Source organism: Gadus chalcogrammus, chromosome 16 (assembly GCF_026213295.1).
Source record: "Gadus chalcogrammus isolate NIFS_2021 chromosome 16, NIFS_Gcha_1.0, whole genome shotgun sequence".
Classification (NCBI taxonomy): domain Eukaryota; kingdom Metazoa; phylum Chordata; class Actinopteri; order Gadiformes; family Gadidae; genus Gadus; species Gadus chalcogrammus.
In genome coordinates, this window is record NC_079427.1 from 10,166,383 (window position 1) to 10,182,869 (window position 16,487).

At 42.8% G+C, this 16,487-nt stretch overlaps 2 protein-coding genes across 2 annotated transcripts; one reads left to right on the forward strand and one right to left on the reverse strand.

The window, feature by feature from the left end:
• The first annotated feature begins 1,627 nt into the window (after positions 1 to 1,627).
• LOC130405385 (P2Y purinoceptor 6-like) lies at positions 1,628 to 2,638 on the forward strand. The gene has a single exon (XM_056610446.1). The coding sequence runs from the start codon at positions 1,628 to 1,630 to the stop codon at positions 2,636 to 2,638; it is 1,011 nt and encodes a 336-aa protein (XP_056466421.1).
• Positions 2,639 to 3,104: 466 nt separating this feature from the next.
• Positions 3,105 to 15,507, reverse strand: mfsd1 (major facilitator superfamily domain containing 1). Its single transcript, XM_056611461.1, has 16 exons — positions 15,268 to 15,507; positions 15,098 to 15,150; positions 13,328 to 13,440; positions 13,062 to 13,104; positions 12,595 to 12,662; positions 12,325 to 12,433; positions 11,601 to 11,703; positions 10,003 to 10,101; positions 9,313 to 9,424; positions 8,176 to 8,232; positions 7,620 to 7,776; positions 7,391 to 7,488; positions 6,756 to 6,868; positions 6,578 to 6,625; positions 6,108 to 6,210; positions 3,105 to 5,446 (listed from the first exon to the last, which is right to left on the reverse strand). The coding sequence occupies exons 1-16, from the start codon at positions 15,419 to 15,421 to the stop codon at positions 5,443 to 5,445; spliced, it is 1,434 nt and encodes a 477-aa protein (XP_056467436.1). The 5' UTR covers positions 15,422 to 15,507; the 3' UTR covers positions 3,105 to 5,442.
• Between the last annotated feature and the right edge of the window lie 980 nt (positions 15,508 to 16,487).

Sequence of the window (16,487 nt, forward strand, 5' to 3'; positions counted from 1 at the left end):
AAAAAAGTTTTTAGGGAATTGCCCTTTTAGGGAATTGCCCTTTCTACACATCTGTGTAGAAAATATATGAAGCCGTCAGAGGCAGAAACAAACATGCGTTTTCAAAGATTCGCTCTCCATGGTGCTGACTATACATTCTAAATCATCTGCCACACATGTCGGTTTAAATGAATGTTGAATTCATATATGGACTGTTTGCTCGATTCATATGACTTGAATATGGTCCAAGTGCCTATCCGTAGCTGCAAAACGCTTTAATTTTCATCCTTAAGCCCAAAACTTTCCGGTGGGGATGACGGAACCTGGAAAGTGAATTACATCACCGCTCCAGTGCAGCCGGCGGACACAGCGTCACGCTTCCATCTGCTACTGGTCGGATGGCAGCGGGAGGCAACAGCACTTTTCGCTTACGTTCCGCCTTAAAATCAACTATCCATGCGAGGTGATGCATAAAGGCTTCGTGCATAAGGAGTAATAAGTACATGTGTGCAGCGGTTTCCTACCTGGGTATTGATGCAAAGAGCGAGGTGTTTCCTTTCGCGGGCAGACGGCAGGCTCCCGCCTCGCAGCCTCGAGTCCTCTCCCTGGTGCATGCTTCTAGAGGGATGTGATTTGTTTTAAAGTTAGGAACTTGCAGAACAAAAAACTGCAAATATGCGATACAAATCTGCCGTTTGCATGCATGCGCATCAGGCGGTTGCTATCACTAGACGCCGATAGAGAGCCGTGATTCGGAATGATATTCTTAGCTGTTGTCGAAGCGCCTTCAGAAGCAGAGAAGCCGAGAGCCTGGCTGTCTCCGATGCAATCTGATCGTTTGATTTGATGTTTAGGAATGTCATTCGTCGATTTGGTATAGCGGATTGTATAGGGGCTCAGGACTCACCTATGGGTGGCGTTCTTCAACATCGCGGGCAGTCTCCGCTGTCTGGTGTGAAGTGATCACTTTCACAGCAGCACGAGTATAGTCCAGACTTGGGAAAATGCCTTGCAGCCAATCAGATCCCGAGATGTATTCCAGTTTTTTTTTTCGTTATTCTGTCGGGAGCATGCTGCAAGCCGATTGTCATTTAACTTCAGTGATCAACTTTAAAACACAGATTGTAGCTCATTTTTATGTAAACACACACGCACACATATGATACCCCTTCCACACACACACACACACACACACACACACACACACACACACACACACACACACACACACACACACACACACACACACACACACACACACACACTCAATCCGTGAGGTGAATGACATGCATCCGATTCACAGAGCCACATGATGTATATAAGACACGTCAGTGATTCAGTGTGTTTACTCAATCTGTTCACCCACAGCACAGCAGATATCATGGTAAAGGTTTGCGCGCTACCGTGGAGGAGGAGGGCCGGGAATAGAGCCGCATGACCTAAACAAACAGAAGGGCTTTGTGAGGTGTGAACGGGCGCACGCAGCCAGGCAGACAGTAATAGGTAGGTTACACGAGAGTCCAGTCAATCGTTCAGCTGTGTGTTGTCAGCTTTTTTTTTTTATTAATTGACTATGGACCTCAGCTTAAGGACTTAAACTACTCGAAACCCTTGGAATCAGTCACACTCGATCTTTACAATCATAAGAATGGACGATTTCCACCTGTGCCCGATGTCGGACTACTACAAACGGTTCCTTCTGCCGGTGAGCTACAGTGTGACCTTCGTGGCGGGCCTGGGCCTCAACGTGGTGCTGCTGTGGGACGTGTGCTCCCGGCAACCCCAGCAGCACCGCAACGGCAGCGGGACGGTGGTCTACGTGGCCAACCTGGCCGTGGCGGATCTACTCTATGTGCTGACCCTGCCGATACTCATCGTCAGCTACGCCATGGGAAACGTGTGGTACTTTGGGGACATCGTGTGCAAAATCGTGCGCTTCCTCTTCATCGTGAACCTGCACTGCAGCATGACGCTCCTGGCCTGCGTCAGCGTGTACCGGTTCCTCGGGGTGCGCTTCCCCGTCTCCGCGCTGCGCCTCAGGACCAAACGCGCGGCCGTGTGGACCTCGGGCTCCGTGTGGGTGGTGGTGACGGCCGAGGTGCTGCCAACCTTGGCTTACAGCCACACGGGGCTGATAGACAACCAGACGGTGTGCTTTGAAATGACCGATCCGAGGCAATTCAACCTCTACTTCCCCTATGGGATCTTCCTGTGCGTGGTTGGGTTCTTCCTGCCGTTCCTGTTGACCGTGTGCTGCTACTGCTCCATGATCAGGACGCTCTGTCGCCCGAGCAGGGCCAGCTCTCCGCTCGGAGCTGCGAACACGCGCAACAAGTCGTTACGCACTCTCGTGGTGGTGTGCGTCTTCTTCGTGTTCTGCTTCGTACCCTACCATTTGGTGCGGACGGTGTACCTGTTTGTGAGGGTGTACATGGTCGACGACTGTCACGAGCTCAACGTGGTCGTGATCGCCTTGAAGATTTGGCAGCCGCTCATCAGCCTGAACTGCTGCGCCAATCCTCTCCTCTTCTTCCTGGGCTCGGGCAGGTACCGCAAGAAACTCCGCACGTGGCTGTGTCCGAGGAACACGAGGGTGCTTCCGGCCGCCGTGTGTGTAGTGGTCGTAGACGCCGGGCCCAAACTGTCATGCCCGGCCTGAGGCATGTCCGTCTCCGACGTGCCACTGCCACATAAATGCGTCATTTGTTATCCGATCATATACACCCCAGATAATGTGCATTCATTCAATTATCAAGACCTTGCTCATATTTGGGAGTGTGTGATATTGTCTGCATACATGATGAGGCCGGCATGGACAAGGCCGAAGTAGTAACCTCAAACCAGGTGTTGTGGGCCCAGTCAGTGGCACACCAATCTCGGCAATGATTCGAGATTTGGCGCCCTCTGTCGGTTGTATAAAGTAACGACAGCCGTCATAGTGAATAGGCCAACAGCGCATCAAAGGTTGCCACATAGTCTCTTCAGCGCTACAGAGCCCACAGGCCTTAATGTCAAATTGCCTATGAAAATGATCGTTAAAAGTACAGTTGAACTTAAAAAATGACTGAACAAAAAACATCACGTAGCCTACAAGCAAACAAGCGCTGCAGTACAAATGTGTTATGTTTTCGCGAGCAATGTGTATGCATGCAGACAGATTAATAAGCTACAGCCGTCATGTGAGGAGGAAGAGGAGGAGGATCATCATTTTAACAGGCTCCTGTAGCCCAGCGACGACAGATGGGGAAAGCAGTGGTCTGGGAACTGAGCAGCAGGAGGCGGGCGAAGAAAATGAGTTATCAACAGCTCATTAAAACACAATATAGCTGCACTCGATGAGGTATAGTGCGCCCCCGGAGCCAAGGGTTCCCAGACAACATGACGCTCCGATAAATAAAAACACAAAACGCCAGTGGAATTAATGAGTTTCCGGCGGTAGTCCCGTTGTAATGTGTTTTGTCATCGCTATTTTCATCGAAGCAGGTATTTTCTCCCCTATGGTTCGGTTTTACCTGGGCTCCGAGCCTGACAGTCTGCAGTTGTGGAGGCCAAACGCTGACACCGGTTCGAGTCCCACTAAGGCCGCCCCCATTTGGCAGCATCGTCCTGGAATACATTCTATATAAATAGCCTATATTGTATAATTTGTTGTTATAATCCCTCGGTAAAAGATATGCCGAGGGACCCCTGTTTTGTCTCATATGTGGATATGAAACAGGAATAGAGAAAACACAAATGTGTTTCATTTCATTTATTTTTTTGGAAATGTTATACAATTCAACAATTCTATGGAGGACCATTCTCATTTCTTGGAAACTGACAACTGTTGAAGTTTGACAACAATAATAAAAACATAGGAAACAGAAATGGACCTCAGCCATATCAAACAGTTGATAAGCCTACTTGTTTTTTATACGGTTTTTAACCTATCCGTGCAGGTTCACCTGAACAAACAAGATCAAATGCATTCGCTCACCGTAAGGACTGATCGTAACTGGTACCGCTTCATTCATTTTCCATTAATTAAAATTAGTTAATGCAGTAATAAGCATTAACTAATGCTAAATGAACATTTAACCAATGTTCATTTAGCATAAGTAATCATTTACTGAGGTTGTTCATGTTTACTAACAGTGTTCAAGTTAAGAAATTGATTCATTTATACATTTTTTAAAAGGGTTAGGGTTAACACTTCCCCTAACCCATATGCTTTACTAACCCTAACCCTTTACAATATTGGTTATCGTTACCGAACTCACGCTAATTAATAACCCTTATGGTAATGTGCCGACTGATTGAGGTGTGTTACTTTCAAAAGTGGTTTAATACCAAATATCTTCAAATTACCCTGCAAACAATTAGATCCCAATTCGTATCATTATATCACAATGAAAACGTAAACAAGACTCAATCATATAGTTTGTAAAGAACAAGCTTAACAAGCTTCAGAACAACGTAAAACATCCCTCACCACTACTTATATTGCAACCAAATGTTAGGAGCACCAACATGAGGCCACTACACTGACAAGTGCTATGGTCTCTCTCGCTATTCTGATCCTCTGGATCATTCAAGTAATATTCGATTTGATGAGGTGACAGGAAATTAACTTTTATGAACCTCCAAGGCTAGCAGAGAGGGCAGAAAGAGAAGAAATGAAAGCAATAAATGTTATTTTCAAGAATACGGGCTATAAAGGTCAATGAGGCATATTATTAACACTGAACATAAAGTAGTTCATCATAAAAGGCACTGGGATTTTTGTCTGCAGTTATTGTTACTGCTGACATATGATATGTCAACTTACTGAGTTAAAAAGTCTGTTTTGGCAGAATTGATATGAATGAATTAAAACCCACCACAGGAAACCCGATTGAAATACAATCAAAATAACATATTAATTAAAAGTACCGGGATAATTAGCCCCTGTTCCATCAGAAACACATTCAGTGACCTAGTCTGCATGAAGACGTGTGGAATAGTATTCACTTATCGTAGAATTAAAAAGAAACTAACCAACCAAATGCGCGGGCAAGCACACACACACACACACACACACACACACACACACACACACACACACACACACACACACACACACACACACACACACACACACACACACACACACACACACACACACACACAGGGGTAGGTAGGCTCCAGTGCTATCCCACACCAGGTGAGTGGACACTGGGCAGGGATGTGTCAGTGTGTTGTCAGAGTAAGATTTGCTGTGATTAAAATCACCACCCCCACATCACCGTGTCCTTCATCCCCATGGGGCCGACAGTCAGAGTCCTGGTGGGAGGAGCCACAAACCACAGCACTGGGGGCGGAGTCAATCCTGCCCTCTTCGCAGTTGATTGACAGCTCTGGTGCTAAGGGGAGGGGGCAGTGCAGAGAGCTGGCTCCGAAGCCCAGGACCATTTGTGTTTTTATGTGCTTCCCCTCTCATCTTCATCATCTGAAAGATAGCAATTATGGAACAAAGATGTGAAATTACTATGCGTCATAACCGCTACAGTAGCTCTGACGAGATCATTAGCCTGCATAGTACACCTACAACACACTACACAATTAACTGGGTCTGATTGATGCAAACATTAGTTTGAAAATAGCATTGGCCCAGTGTAGAGGAGCCTTCCCAGGGCGCCATGTCTCAACCTAAAGTAGGAGAGGCCACTCACTGTGTGGGAGGGCTGGCCAGATGCCCGGCCAGACCAGCAGTATAGGAAGACAGGGCTTTTCAAACACATGCCACTGTGATGGTAGTTAATAGTACAGGGGGGAGGTGAGCAGTCGTTAAGCGTCGGGGGAGTGTTAGCGTGAGGCTAGCACTTTAGATCAATGTTTTTGTGAAACGGAACCCAGCTGGGCCAAAGATGCTAACCCTAATGTCCAATCATTGATCGGGATTTGGAACCACCTTTTGGAGACCCATCTAGCTGTCCAGTGTGTAGGCAGGCAGGGGGAGGGACAGGACAGGACAGGACAGGACAGGACAGGACAGACAGACAGACAGACAGACAGACAGACAGACAGACAGAGAGACAGAAAAACACAGACACACAGACAGAGACGGACAGAAAAACAGAGACAGACACACCAGACATAGGTCGACTCACTCCGAGTCTGAAGGGGCTTCTTTCTGGAGTCTGGCTTCCTCCTGGAGCCTGGTTTCTTCGTAGAGCCTGGCTCTGGCGGCAGCTGACAGGTTCATCTCCCCGGCTGGGAGAGGTGAGGGAGAGAGGTGAGGGGTACAAGGAAAAACCTTTAGTGTTGAAATCTGGCCAAGCGTAAGAGAACACTGTGCCCCCAGACGGTACTTTTAGGGGTCACAGCAGCCGGGGTTAAAACTGCAGAGTAGTAAAAAAAAAGAAAAAAGAATGGGTCACAAAACATTTAAAGTAACAATATGTAAAAAATATATATATGAAAAAAAGTAGAAGAATAATAGTAGAAATTAAAGGCAAATCCAGAGTGTAAATATTCTGTCCGGTTTTCTCTGTGCTGGTAAGAACAGGAAAGTCCAACATTAATTAAAGCACCCTAAAATCTAAGCCGAATGTAACGTGTACTGCTCCTTCATCCTTACCTTGAAGGAAGTCCACCAAGTACAGCACAACCACAGCAATCAGGGAGACTGCAGGCGAGGAGAAAGAGAAGGAGCCAGGGAGGGTAAGCACATGAGCCAGGGGCCAACCAAAGAGATCTCAAAGAACGAACGGAGGGCTTCATCAACACAGGCACTCAAGAGGACTCAGATTACTGACTGCAGATGCAGGCGCAGAAGAAGACCTCCAGGAATAGGTATCCTCTGTTGTCTAGGATGGCCCCGGCTGCCATGGAAATCAGAGCCAGGCCCAGGTTCTGGATTGACTGCATGCTGAGACAAGGGAGGGGAAGGGTGGTCAACATTGACCCCGTTTAAGATGGGTTGTATGGGTTCGCCTGATGCGCATTATGGGGTCGCAAAACTTGCAGACTTGTTATACATTAATACATTTTTGGATAACCAAATAAAAAGGTAAAACGGTTATTGCCACAATCTACTAATAATCCCTTTGTGTGGTACATTGGGCACTCGTCCACTGGGATTGATATTACGGGCAGGTGTGGAAGCAGATGAAAATGTTTGGTTGCAGAACAACACATTGAACATTTTACATTTAGGGCATTTAGCAGACGCTTTTATCCACAGGGACTTACAATAACTACATTCATCAGAAGAAATAGAGAACAATATATTGCTGTCAGTAAAGTAAGGTTGTTCATTGAACAAGTGCAAAGCGGTTACAAATGTTAGGGTAACCCATTTCCTGCATACAACAAAGACAAAGACAATAGATTGAAAGTGAGGGAAACCCTCGGTTCCCACTCCATGTATTAGGTCGTAGTGTTTACGTACAAGCCGTAGGCGGTTCCCAGTTGATGATCAGGCACCACGAAGGCCACCATGGGCCATAGAGCACAGGCCAGCAGGGAGTAGGACACACCCAGCAGAGACTGCAGAACAACAGGACACAAGCACTCCACATGAAAAGGCTGCGTAGAGCCAACACATTCAAAAGTGACGCATTAAACAAAAACAAGGTTAACAACGATTGCACTGCCAGTGTCGCCATGTTTGAAGTTACCATGGCGATCCAGGGGTTCCAGAAGGTGAAGGCCAGCATCATGTGAGCGGCGAGCGTGGTGACCACGGCACACATGACCCAGATCACGTTCCGGCCCGTCTTGTCCACCAGAAAGCCCAGGATGGGAGACGCGGGGGCTGAGATGATGTACACCACACTGGGGGAGAGGGGATCCCAAACGCGCAGGGAGAGATACAGATGAGATACGTTATCGGGATTCTAACACCGCCGCAATACTTGTGTTTGGTTGACTCAACAAACTCTTTTGTTGTTATGCAGGAAAAGTCAATGTTACCTTTATGTCAATGTGAAAGTGAATGAAGGTCGTACATAGACTGCCATCCTGAATTTGTCTATCACTCAGATACTCGTAGGATCAGTGTGGCAGTTTATCATCAACCAAGAAGGCAGTGAAAAGAAAACGCTGACTCAAAGTGAGCTCAATGGATAAACAGACATTTCCCAAACAGATATTACAAAGTGAAAAATGACATTTGGTGATTAACCAAGCGTCCTTCTTCAAGTAAAGAAGCAAGTGTAACAAGTCGCCTATTACCTGTTGATCGCTCTTGCTTCAGCTGGAGAGAAGTTGAACTTTTCAATGAAGAAAACCCTGTAATGCAACAAAAGACACGTGAAGAACAACAATGTTGGGGCAAACAGCCCGCAGTGAGACATGTTTGATCAGGCTCGGACAAACAATGGACGACATGCCGCCCTTTGCAGCCGGGATTTCCCGTTCAAACACATGGCAATCACTAACATAATATGTATTTGCTTGGCAAGTATTGACCTTCTGCTGCTGTAACAAGCGTGTTGCCACGAAAGTCGAGACCGCATTTTCGGGAATGAAACGCAGCTCAATAGAAACTAAACAGGCTTCCATTGTCGCAGAGTGCGGTTTGGTCTCCTTTTCCACAGATTCCTTTTGCAGTTATAACTTAATACACCCTGCAATTTAAGATCTGACTCAGGGAACACAGGGAAGCCTGTAATACATCATCTGTTGCCTGGAGAGGCAATTATTTATTATTCAACTGGACAGGATAACCAGTGCATTACATTTCCAGGAGCTGCACTCGATTTCGGTTAGCTTCATTTGAGGTATGAAATTATGTTATTGATCCTAACATACTGAAAATGAGTTGACCTTAGAGGCTATTTTATACCTTCAAACCAATGGTTTGGATAGTTGAGTTGAACTGAGTGGTAAAGCAGAGAGCTGAACAATGAGACAAGATGGATACCCACCAATATGCAGACACTGGTGATTGAGATTTTTCTTTTGATAAATCTTAAAACCATGGACTCAGCTTTTGTCCTGCTGTCCCTGATTGCCTCCCTGGCTGGTGTGAGGCCCATGAGCAACATTAAATAGGAGCAGTGGGCAAATTAGAGGAAATTACACCAACAACAGAGAGCTGCTGGATTGTTATTTAGTCATTTTCAGTTAATTATATTACAGAAATATTGCCTATTCTCCTTTTAGAATTGCTTCACATTAGAATAATCCGATGAAGCTGATATTGATAATCACATTGTGATTCATTGTTAGCATATCATTTTAGGATGCGGTTCTCGTGTTCAACAAAAAAAACATCCCTTATGCCTGTTCCCCAAAAGCATTGTAATGAAGCGCTGACCCAAGCGATATCATAACGGCTTAAAGAGGAAGCTCCAACACTGTACTCACTGTCCGAGGCCAATAAAGGGGAAGATGGCCACGTAGTACCCCACACAGATGATGAAGATGAGCCAAAGTGATAAGGGGAAGTCCTTCACGTCGGTTAGCTTGATCACCTCTCCTGTAGACACACATCCAGACAGGATCCAACCATCTCCATTACACACTTTCATTATGGTGATCTGCTTTTAAGACTTGGTTTCAGGTTTGTTACTCACATTAAGCTGTTATTTGGCTAGTTCAAAGGTCATTTACTTCATATTATTTTTTATGCTGTACTACAGACTATTCTGCCTTTCAATTTGTATTTCAGTGAGAAATGATTTTACTAACATAATCATGCTTTGTATAGTGAAATCATAAAAAAAATTTTTTTTTTTTTTTTTTCTCATTATTTTAAATTGGTCATGGGTCCGGATAGGACCGTCGCTTGGTCCGGACCCGGACCGCGGTCCGCCGTTTGGAGATGCCTGGTCTAGGAGGATGTAGGGGCATACCATCTCAAATTGTCCTTATTTTAAGTTTCTTTGATTCAGTTAAAGGCCATTAAGCCACACTAAGCCCATTTATTTCAATTCATTATCAAAAGGGACAATGTCTAAGTGTATAATAGACATTGTCTATTACTGTATAATGGAAACAAAAAAATATACAAATGAAAAAAACTTAAAAGGCAATAACTGGTAGGGCTTGGCACACCTGTTTTCCCCTGCTCCTTCTTCAGGATCCTCTCTGCTCTCCGGTCCAGGTAGCCCAGCACCAGTGCACATACCAACGAGAAGAAGCATGTGACTGAGGCTGGAATGGGGGAAGGTCACATAGAGAAGGGATCACGGTACAGTAAGGATATTCAAAGAAACAAGTGCCAGGTAGGGCTGGGGGATTTGGCCTAAAAATAAAATGTCAGATTTTTTCAAACCAAACCCGATAACTGAATTTAGTCGATTATGTTTCTATAAATTACAAATATTTATCTTATTTAAGATTGGAGTATAAGAATGATTAACAAAAGTAGAAAATGCATTTCCTGCAGAAAATGCGGTGAGTGCTGTAGTACAAAGTGAGGTTGAAAATATTTTTTTATTAAAGCCACATAGATTAAGACATAAAGAAACGTTAAATGGCTTAAATCAAGTGAAGGGAAAAGTCTTCAAAATTCTAAATGGAGTGAGTGTGTGTGTGTGTGTGTGTGTGTGTGTGTGTGTGTGTGTGTGTGTGTGTGTGTGTGTGTGTGTGTGTGTGTGTGTGTGTGTGTGTGTGTGTGTGTGTGTGTGTGTGTGTGTGTTATTACCAAGCTATTCTAAAATTTGAGAAAGAAAGAAAGAAAGAAAGAAAGAAAGAAAGAAAGAAAGAAAGAAAGAAAGAAAGAAAGAAAGAAAGAAAGAATAAAACTTATGAAGAACAATAGTTGAGCGCTGCATGCAGCACTCACCTAATAACACAAATCACCTACTCTGCTGTGTGCCTCAGTTTAAGATGTTTGAATAAATGAGTTGTGCTGCTGCTTTTGGTTGCCACAGAGTTTAGGCACACACACTTTTTTTCAGCGCATGCTGCAATCTTGATATTTAACTTTTTCTGAAGAGGAGATGGTGTGGCTAGGAAATACAGCACCTCAGAGAAGGGGAAGTGGTGGTGCTACTGTAAATACCCGATCAAGATCACTCTACTTGATAAAAAATATATAAATAAATAAATAAAAGGTTCAATTTCTTTTTTTTTTAACATTGATTTTAATCAAAAAGTATTTTCCTAAACCGTGAATTCGAATTACAGTTAAAAATCGATTAAACGCCCAGCTCTAGTGCCAGGCTGGTTTTAGGGGTTACTTTCTGCAATACATTTTCTTATTGCAGTGGTTATGGCAACAGCCCAAATCACACGCTAAGAGGGAGGGATGTGAATGTGGAAGTGAAGCACGAGACGAAAGAGTGGCGGGAGGAAGAGTGAGGCTCATGTGATTCATCACCAACAGAATGAGAAACAGAATGCTCCGTCAGTGCTCTCTCCAGTGGCTTGGTTATCGGAGAACACCAAGACGCTTCTGTCAAACGGAGTGATCAAGGAGCTGCAACTCGAGCCCTAAAGTGGACCACTTGTGGTTTTAAGAATGATTTAAGCCTGATTTGTTTTTTTCTTTTGTGGAATTAATCATAACCTGTCGTGTAACACAATTCCCAGTAACATCTTCCCACAATCCTTAACTACTACAACCAGAGACGTGCCTAACTGGTTACCAAGGGGCTGTGAGGAGTCCTATTAAAAAACGTGTTAAAAAGCATCCACACAGACCGTACCTATCATGAGGGCAGTTCCAAGCGTACTGGGCCCCTTGGAGCCGATGAGATCCGCCACTCTGCTGTACACCCAGCCCATGATGTTCATGTTCACTGTACTGCCCTGCACAACGGCAGAGTAGAGGGGAAGGGAGCACAGAATGCAGGTTAACATGGTTAATTTGTCAGGTTAGGGATACATGTGCTGTTTTACTGATGGTTGACCGATCACCATGAATGATCACCATGAATGATCACCATGAATCACCATGAGTGCATTCATCATGAGTTCTGACTTCATATGAGTACCAACAATCGATGAATATGGTAAATGGACTGCATTTAAGTAGTGCTTTTCTAACCAGTGGCCACTCAAAGGGCTTTACAATCGTTGCCTGACATTAACCCATTCGTACACACATTTACAGACTGACGTTGCAGTGAGACATGCAAGGCAAAAGCCAGATCGACACTCGGATAGGAGGATCTGGGGATCGAAACTAGCAACCTTCGGGTCACATTGTCACACAAATGCCGTACACGCATCTAGTGTTTAATTCATAATTTGTAGTCATTCACTTTCATTCTTTGCAATGTAAACAGCACGAGACACATTTGAACCCCTACCTTGTATTTAGTGCCAATTCAAAATGTTCAAATCAATGTACATGGCTTGTGGCCAGCATTCATCCACCAGATCCACAGTGAGTTGATCGCTCTTAACCTGGTTAAGTCAAGCGCTCACCAGTCGAGCCATGCTGAGCTGGAGGCCAAACACCAGGTTCAGCTCCTTCCCTTTGAACCAGTTGACCGCGTAAGTGTTCTGAGCCACGGACAGAGACTCGCCTCCGATTCTACCAGAAACAAAGACAATATGTGTTGAACAGAAGCCCATTCTGGTCCCACTTAGATCAAACATTGAGAGCAAACATCTCATTCTTAACAGAAATATCATGTCAGCCCAAAAAGACGCATGTTATATCATGATACCTGTGTGCTAATTTAGATATCTTACCCAAAGACAAACCGCCCAACCTCCATCAGCCAGAAGCGATTCAACAGAGCCCCAGCAGCAAAGATCACCTTTGAATAGGTGAAAGAATAAAGAGCATGATAAAATATTAACATTTACATTTAGCAGATGCTTTTATCCAAAGCGCATGTGCCTAAAAGAACGACACAATATATCGCTGTCGGTACAGTTATGACGTTCATAGAACCAAGTGCCAAGCACTAACAATTGTTAGGTTAACCCATTCCCTGGATACAGGATAAGGTGGCAATAGTAAGTACTATTTTTACGTGCAAGGAAGTTGAACATACATTAAGTGCGTACATTAAGTACCAGGTCGTACAGGACGTTCAAACCTTGTCCATTTGTGTTAACAATGCAATGACATTATGTACGCTAGCGTTTATATAATGGAATAAGTAAAGACGCACACAAAAAGCCTTAAGAACCAACCTCCTCAGTAAACCTACCTGTCCAACGCAGACGAAAAGGGAGAAAATTATGGTTCCAAGCCTAAAGAAAACCGTAAAACACGATGTCAACAACCGCCAGGGCACGGTGAGTGGACATGATTATGAGAACCATAACTCCAGTTAATATCTGAACGCAAGTTATGCCATCTCAAGTTGCATGAGACTTGAAACAAACACACTCGGGAAACTTGACTCATTACAAATTACTATTTTTCCCTGTCACACACACAAAATAGAAACACGCACAAAATAGAAACACAAACCTGATGCCAAAAACTCTATCAAGGAGAAATCCTCCGAGAAAGCAGAGGATTACGTTGGGCCAGGAGTACCACGCATAAAGCTGCATGAACTGGGACGTGTTCAAGTTCATGTCCTAGGGCAGGAAAACCAGTTAATATTCATCTCATATAATACTGGCTATGTTTCTTCTTAGAATGTGGGCTACGTGTGCAGAGCCGGATTAAATAAATGGACTACACTAGGCAGACTGTATTTTTTGGGCCCCCCTCCATCGATAACCTAACCTAACCCTAACACTTACCAAAGTTACTAATAAAAGTTAATTCACATTTTACATAGCGTAGTCTTTGGTTACAAGTTGGTTATTTGTACGCCAAAATAAGTCATGTGTTGTATATTAAACAGTCTATCAGACTATTTTTTGATTTTTATTATTTATACGTTATTACACGGCTCTATTAAATGCTATTAAATTATCCTTATCTTATCCATTGCCAGTGTCATTGTTAAGGCAGTAGTCCCAGTAAATCACCAATAGGTGTCACGGTGTCAGCATTGCTATGTAAACAGAGCAAAAAAGATAAATGTAGTAAGCTATTGCATTTTGCAGAAAATCTTAATTAAATGTGTTGATTAAATTGAAAAGTTAAATAAGTAGTCAAATATACAAAGACTAATAAAATATGCAGTCAGAGAAAGTGTGCTGTAGTGGTAAAGATGTTTATTTTCATGGACAAGCATCACCTATCTTCAATTTTCCAACACTCTCATTTAGCATGCTCCACTCAGGGATAATCTTCAGCCTTCCAGCACCACAGGCCTCCATTGCAGTAGAAACACATCTTGACAGCATCATCACGATCTTGTGGAGAAATAATAAAATGTATATATAAGCTGAAAGACAGCTGTTTGAGATTTGAATATACCGGTACTTGGTTTGTTCCTCATATTTCATTTCATTATAGTAGAAAGTATAGCCCTATATTATGCATTTCATTTATATGCATTCACTTTACTTATTAAGATTTAGATTTTTAAATGGAAAACTTACATTTACAGATGCTTTCTCCTGAGTTTTGATGAGGCAAAGTCCTCTATAATGTCTTCAAAATCCAGGGAGGTTGTAAATCTATTCTCAATTGCCAACAGGGTAAAGGCATTCTGTTTTTTTTCTGTTACTGTTGCTCTCCGGTATGTTTTCACTCGTTTCATCGTAGAAAATGACGGCGCTGATGTTGACGGCGCCACAGCGTCTTCCGCTGTCTTCACAGCTGTCGGACGGCTGCCCGACAGAAACTTCTGTAAAGCCCCCCGCTGTTTCTTCTTTTGTTCCTCTTCATTTTTTTCTTTTTATGTTTTGCCGCACCCGAAAGCATCTTGAATGTTAGCCTACACAAGAAACGACCTGCCTGCTAGCTTTATTGTTCCGCTTAGTCTTGACCCGCTGACCTCCTCTCGGACTTAACTGATTGGCGTTAATGTGACGTAACGTTAAGATAAACAACGTCACTATTTTTAGTTAATTAATATATATTGATATATTATCACTGAAATAAATAGTAGGCAGGACATTTGTATTGGCTATTTCATTTTTTTTTTTTAATTTTTTTTTTATTTTTTTTTTTTTTACTTCTGTCTGGGCCCCCCCCCGCCGATCAGGCCCTAGGCACGTGCCTAGTTTGCCTTTGGGTTAATCCGGCTCTGTACGTGTGGGGAAGCGAGGCGTGGATACCATAGTGTGGGGTTGGAATTGGGATGAGAAAAGACTACCAAGTGGGTTCCCCTATTACCTGGACGACATCTGTCTGGAGCGCAGCCGGGTTATCATAGCAGAAGTAGCTGCCTGTAAAGTAGTTATAACCACACAAAATAACATTTCATAGGTAGGACAAGGGACAAGGTTCTCCTTTTCACATTTCTACTATAACAACAACAACAACATAGATCACTGACAACTCACCGAAGCCAAGGAAGCACATAAAAATAAGGACAACTATTCTGTGCAGCAGGCGAGTGGGGTCGCTGATAGCCGACATTTGTTTACCGGGCACCTCGGCTTCGGATTCGCCATTTACGTTTCCCAATAAACTCTGGCGTTCCTCTATATCCGTCATATTATTGTATTTTGTGCGCGGACAAGTCGTCCTCGTCCGCTGTGGTGGGAGAGAATCCACTCGCCAACGGAGCGTATGGAACTGGGTCATGTGACCAGTCACCGCCACGTGACCACGTGTCAACGGAAGTCAATTTCGCATTCGCTGACCAAGCAGTTTGTTAATTCACTTATTTTTTTTAATAGTTTTTTTTTAAATGTGAGAGTTTATTTGAACTGAGTGGATTTTTCTATGAAACAAAAGGAAAATAATAATATTAATAATAATTTACCCTAACTCTATAACCCTAAAATTAAAAAACGAATATATATATATATATATATATATATATATATATATATATATATATATATATATATATATATTATTATTATTATTATTATTATTATTATATATATATATTATTATTATTATTATATATATATATATATATATATATATATATATATATATATATATATATATATATATATATATATATATATATATATAATAATAATAATAATAATACATTTAATTTAGAGGCGCCTTTCAAGACACCCAAGGTCACCTTACAGTCAGCATATGGTCATCATAAATCGTTTAAAAGAAAAACAAGACATTGTGGAAAAAATAAAAAAATAAATAAAAAAATTAACATAAAAAATAAAAAATAAATAAAACAAAAACAAGACAAAACAAAACAAACAAACAATCAAAACAGTGATCAGTTAGATGTTGTGTGCGAGTTTGAACAGGTGAGTTTTGAGTTGTGACTTGAAGGTTGTATGGTGTCTGACTGTTTTATGTGTGTGGGGGGGGAGGGAGTTCCAGAGCCTGGGTGCTGAACAGCTGAATGACCGGGCACCCATTGTAGTGAGTCGTGATGTGGGGATATATATATATATATATATATACATACATAAATGTACTAAATATAATATAAAATTTGAAAGAGATCACCAGCCTGGTAAATGTACATTTGTGTGTCTAGTGTGTCTAAATAGAAAGGACCCATCCTTTATGTAATGAGATACACCTGTGTTTTTCCTACTGTGAAAAAGTAACTTGTAACAGCACAATACAG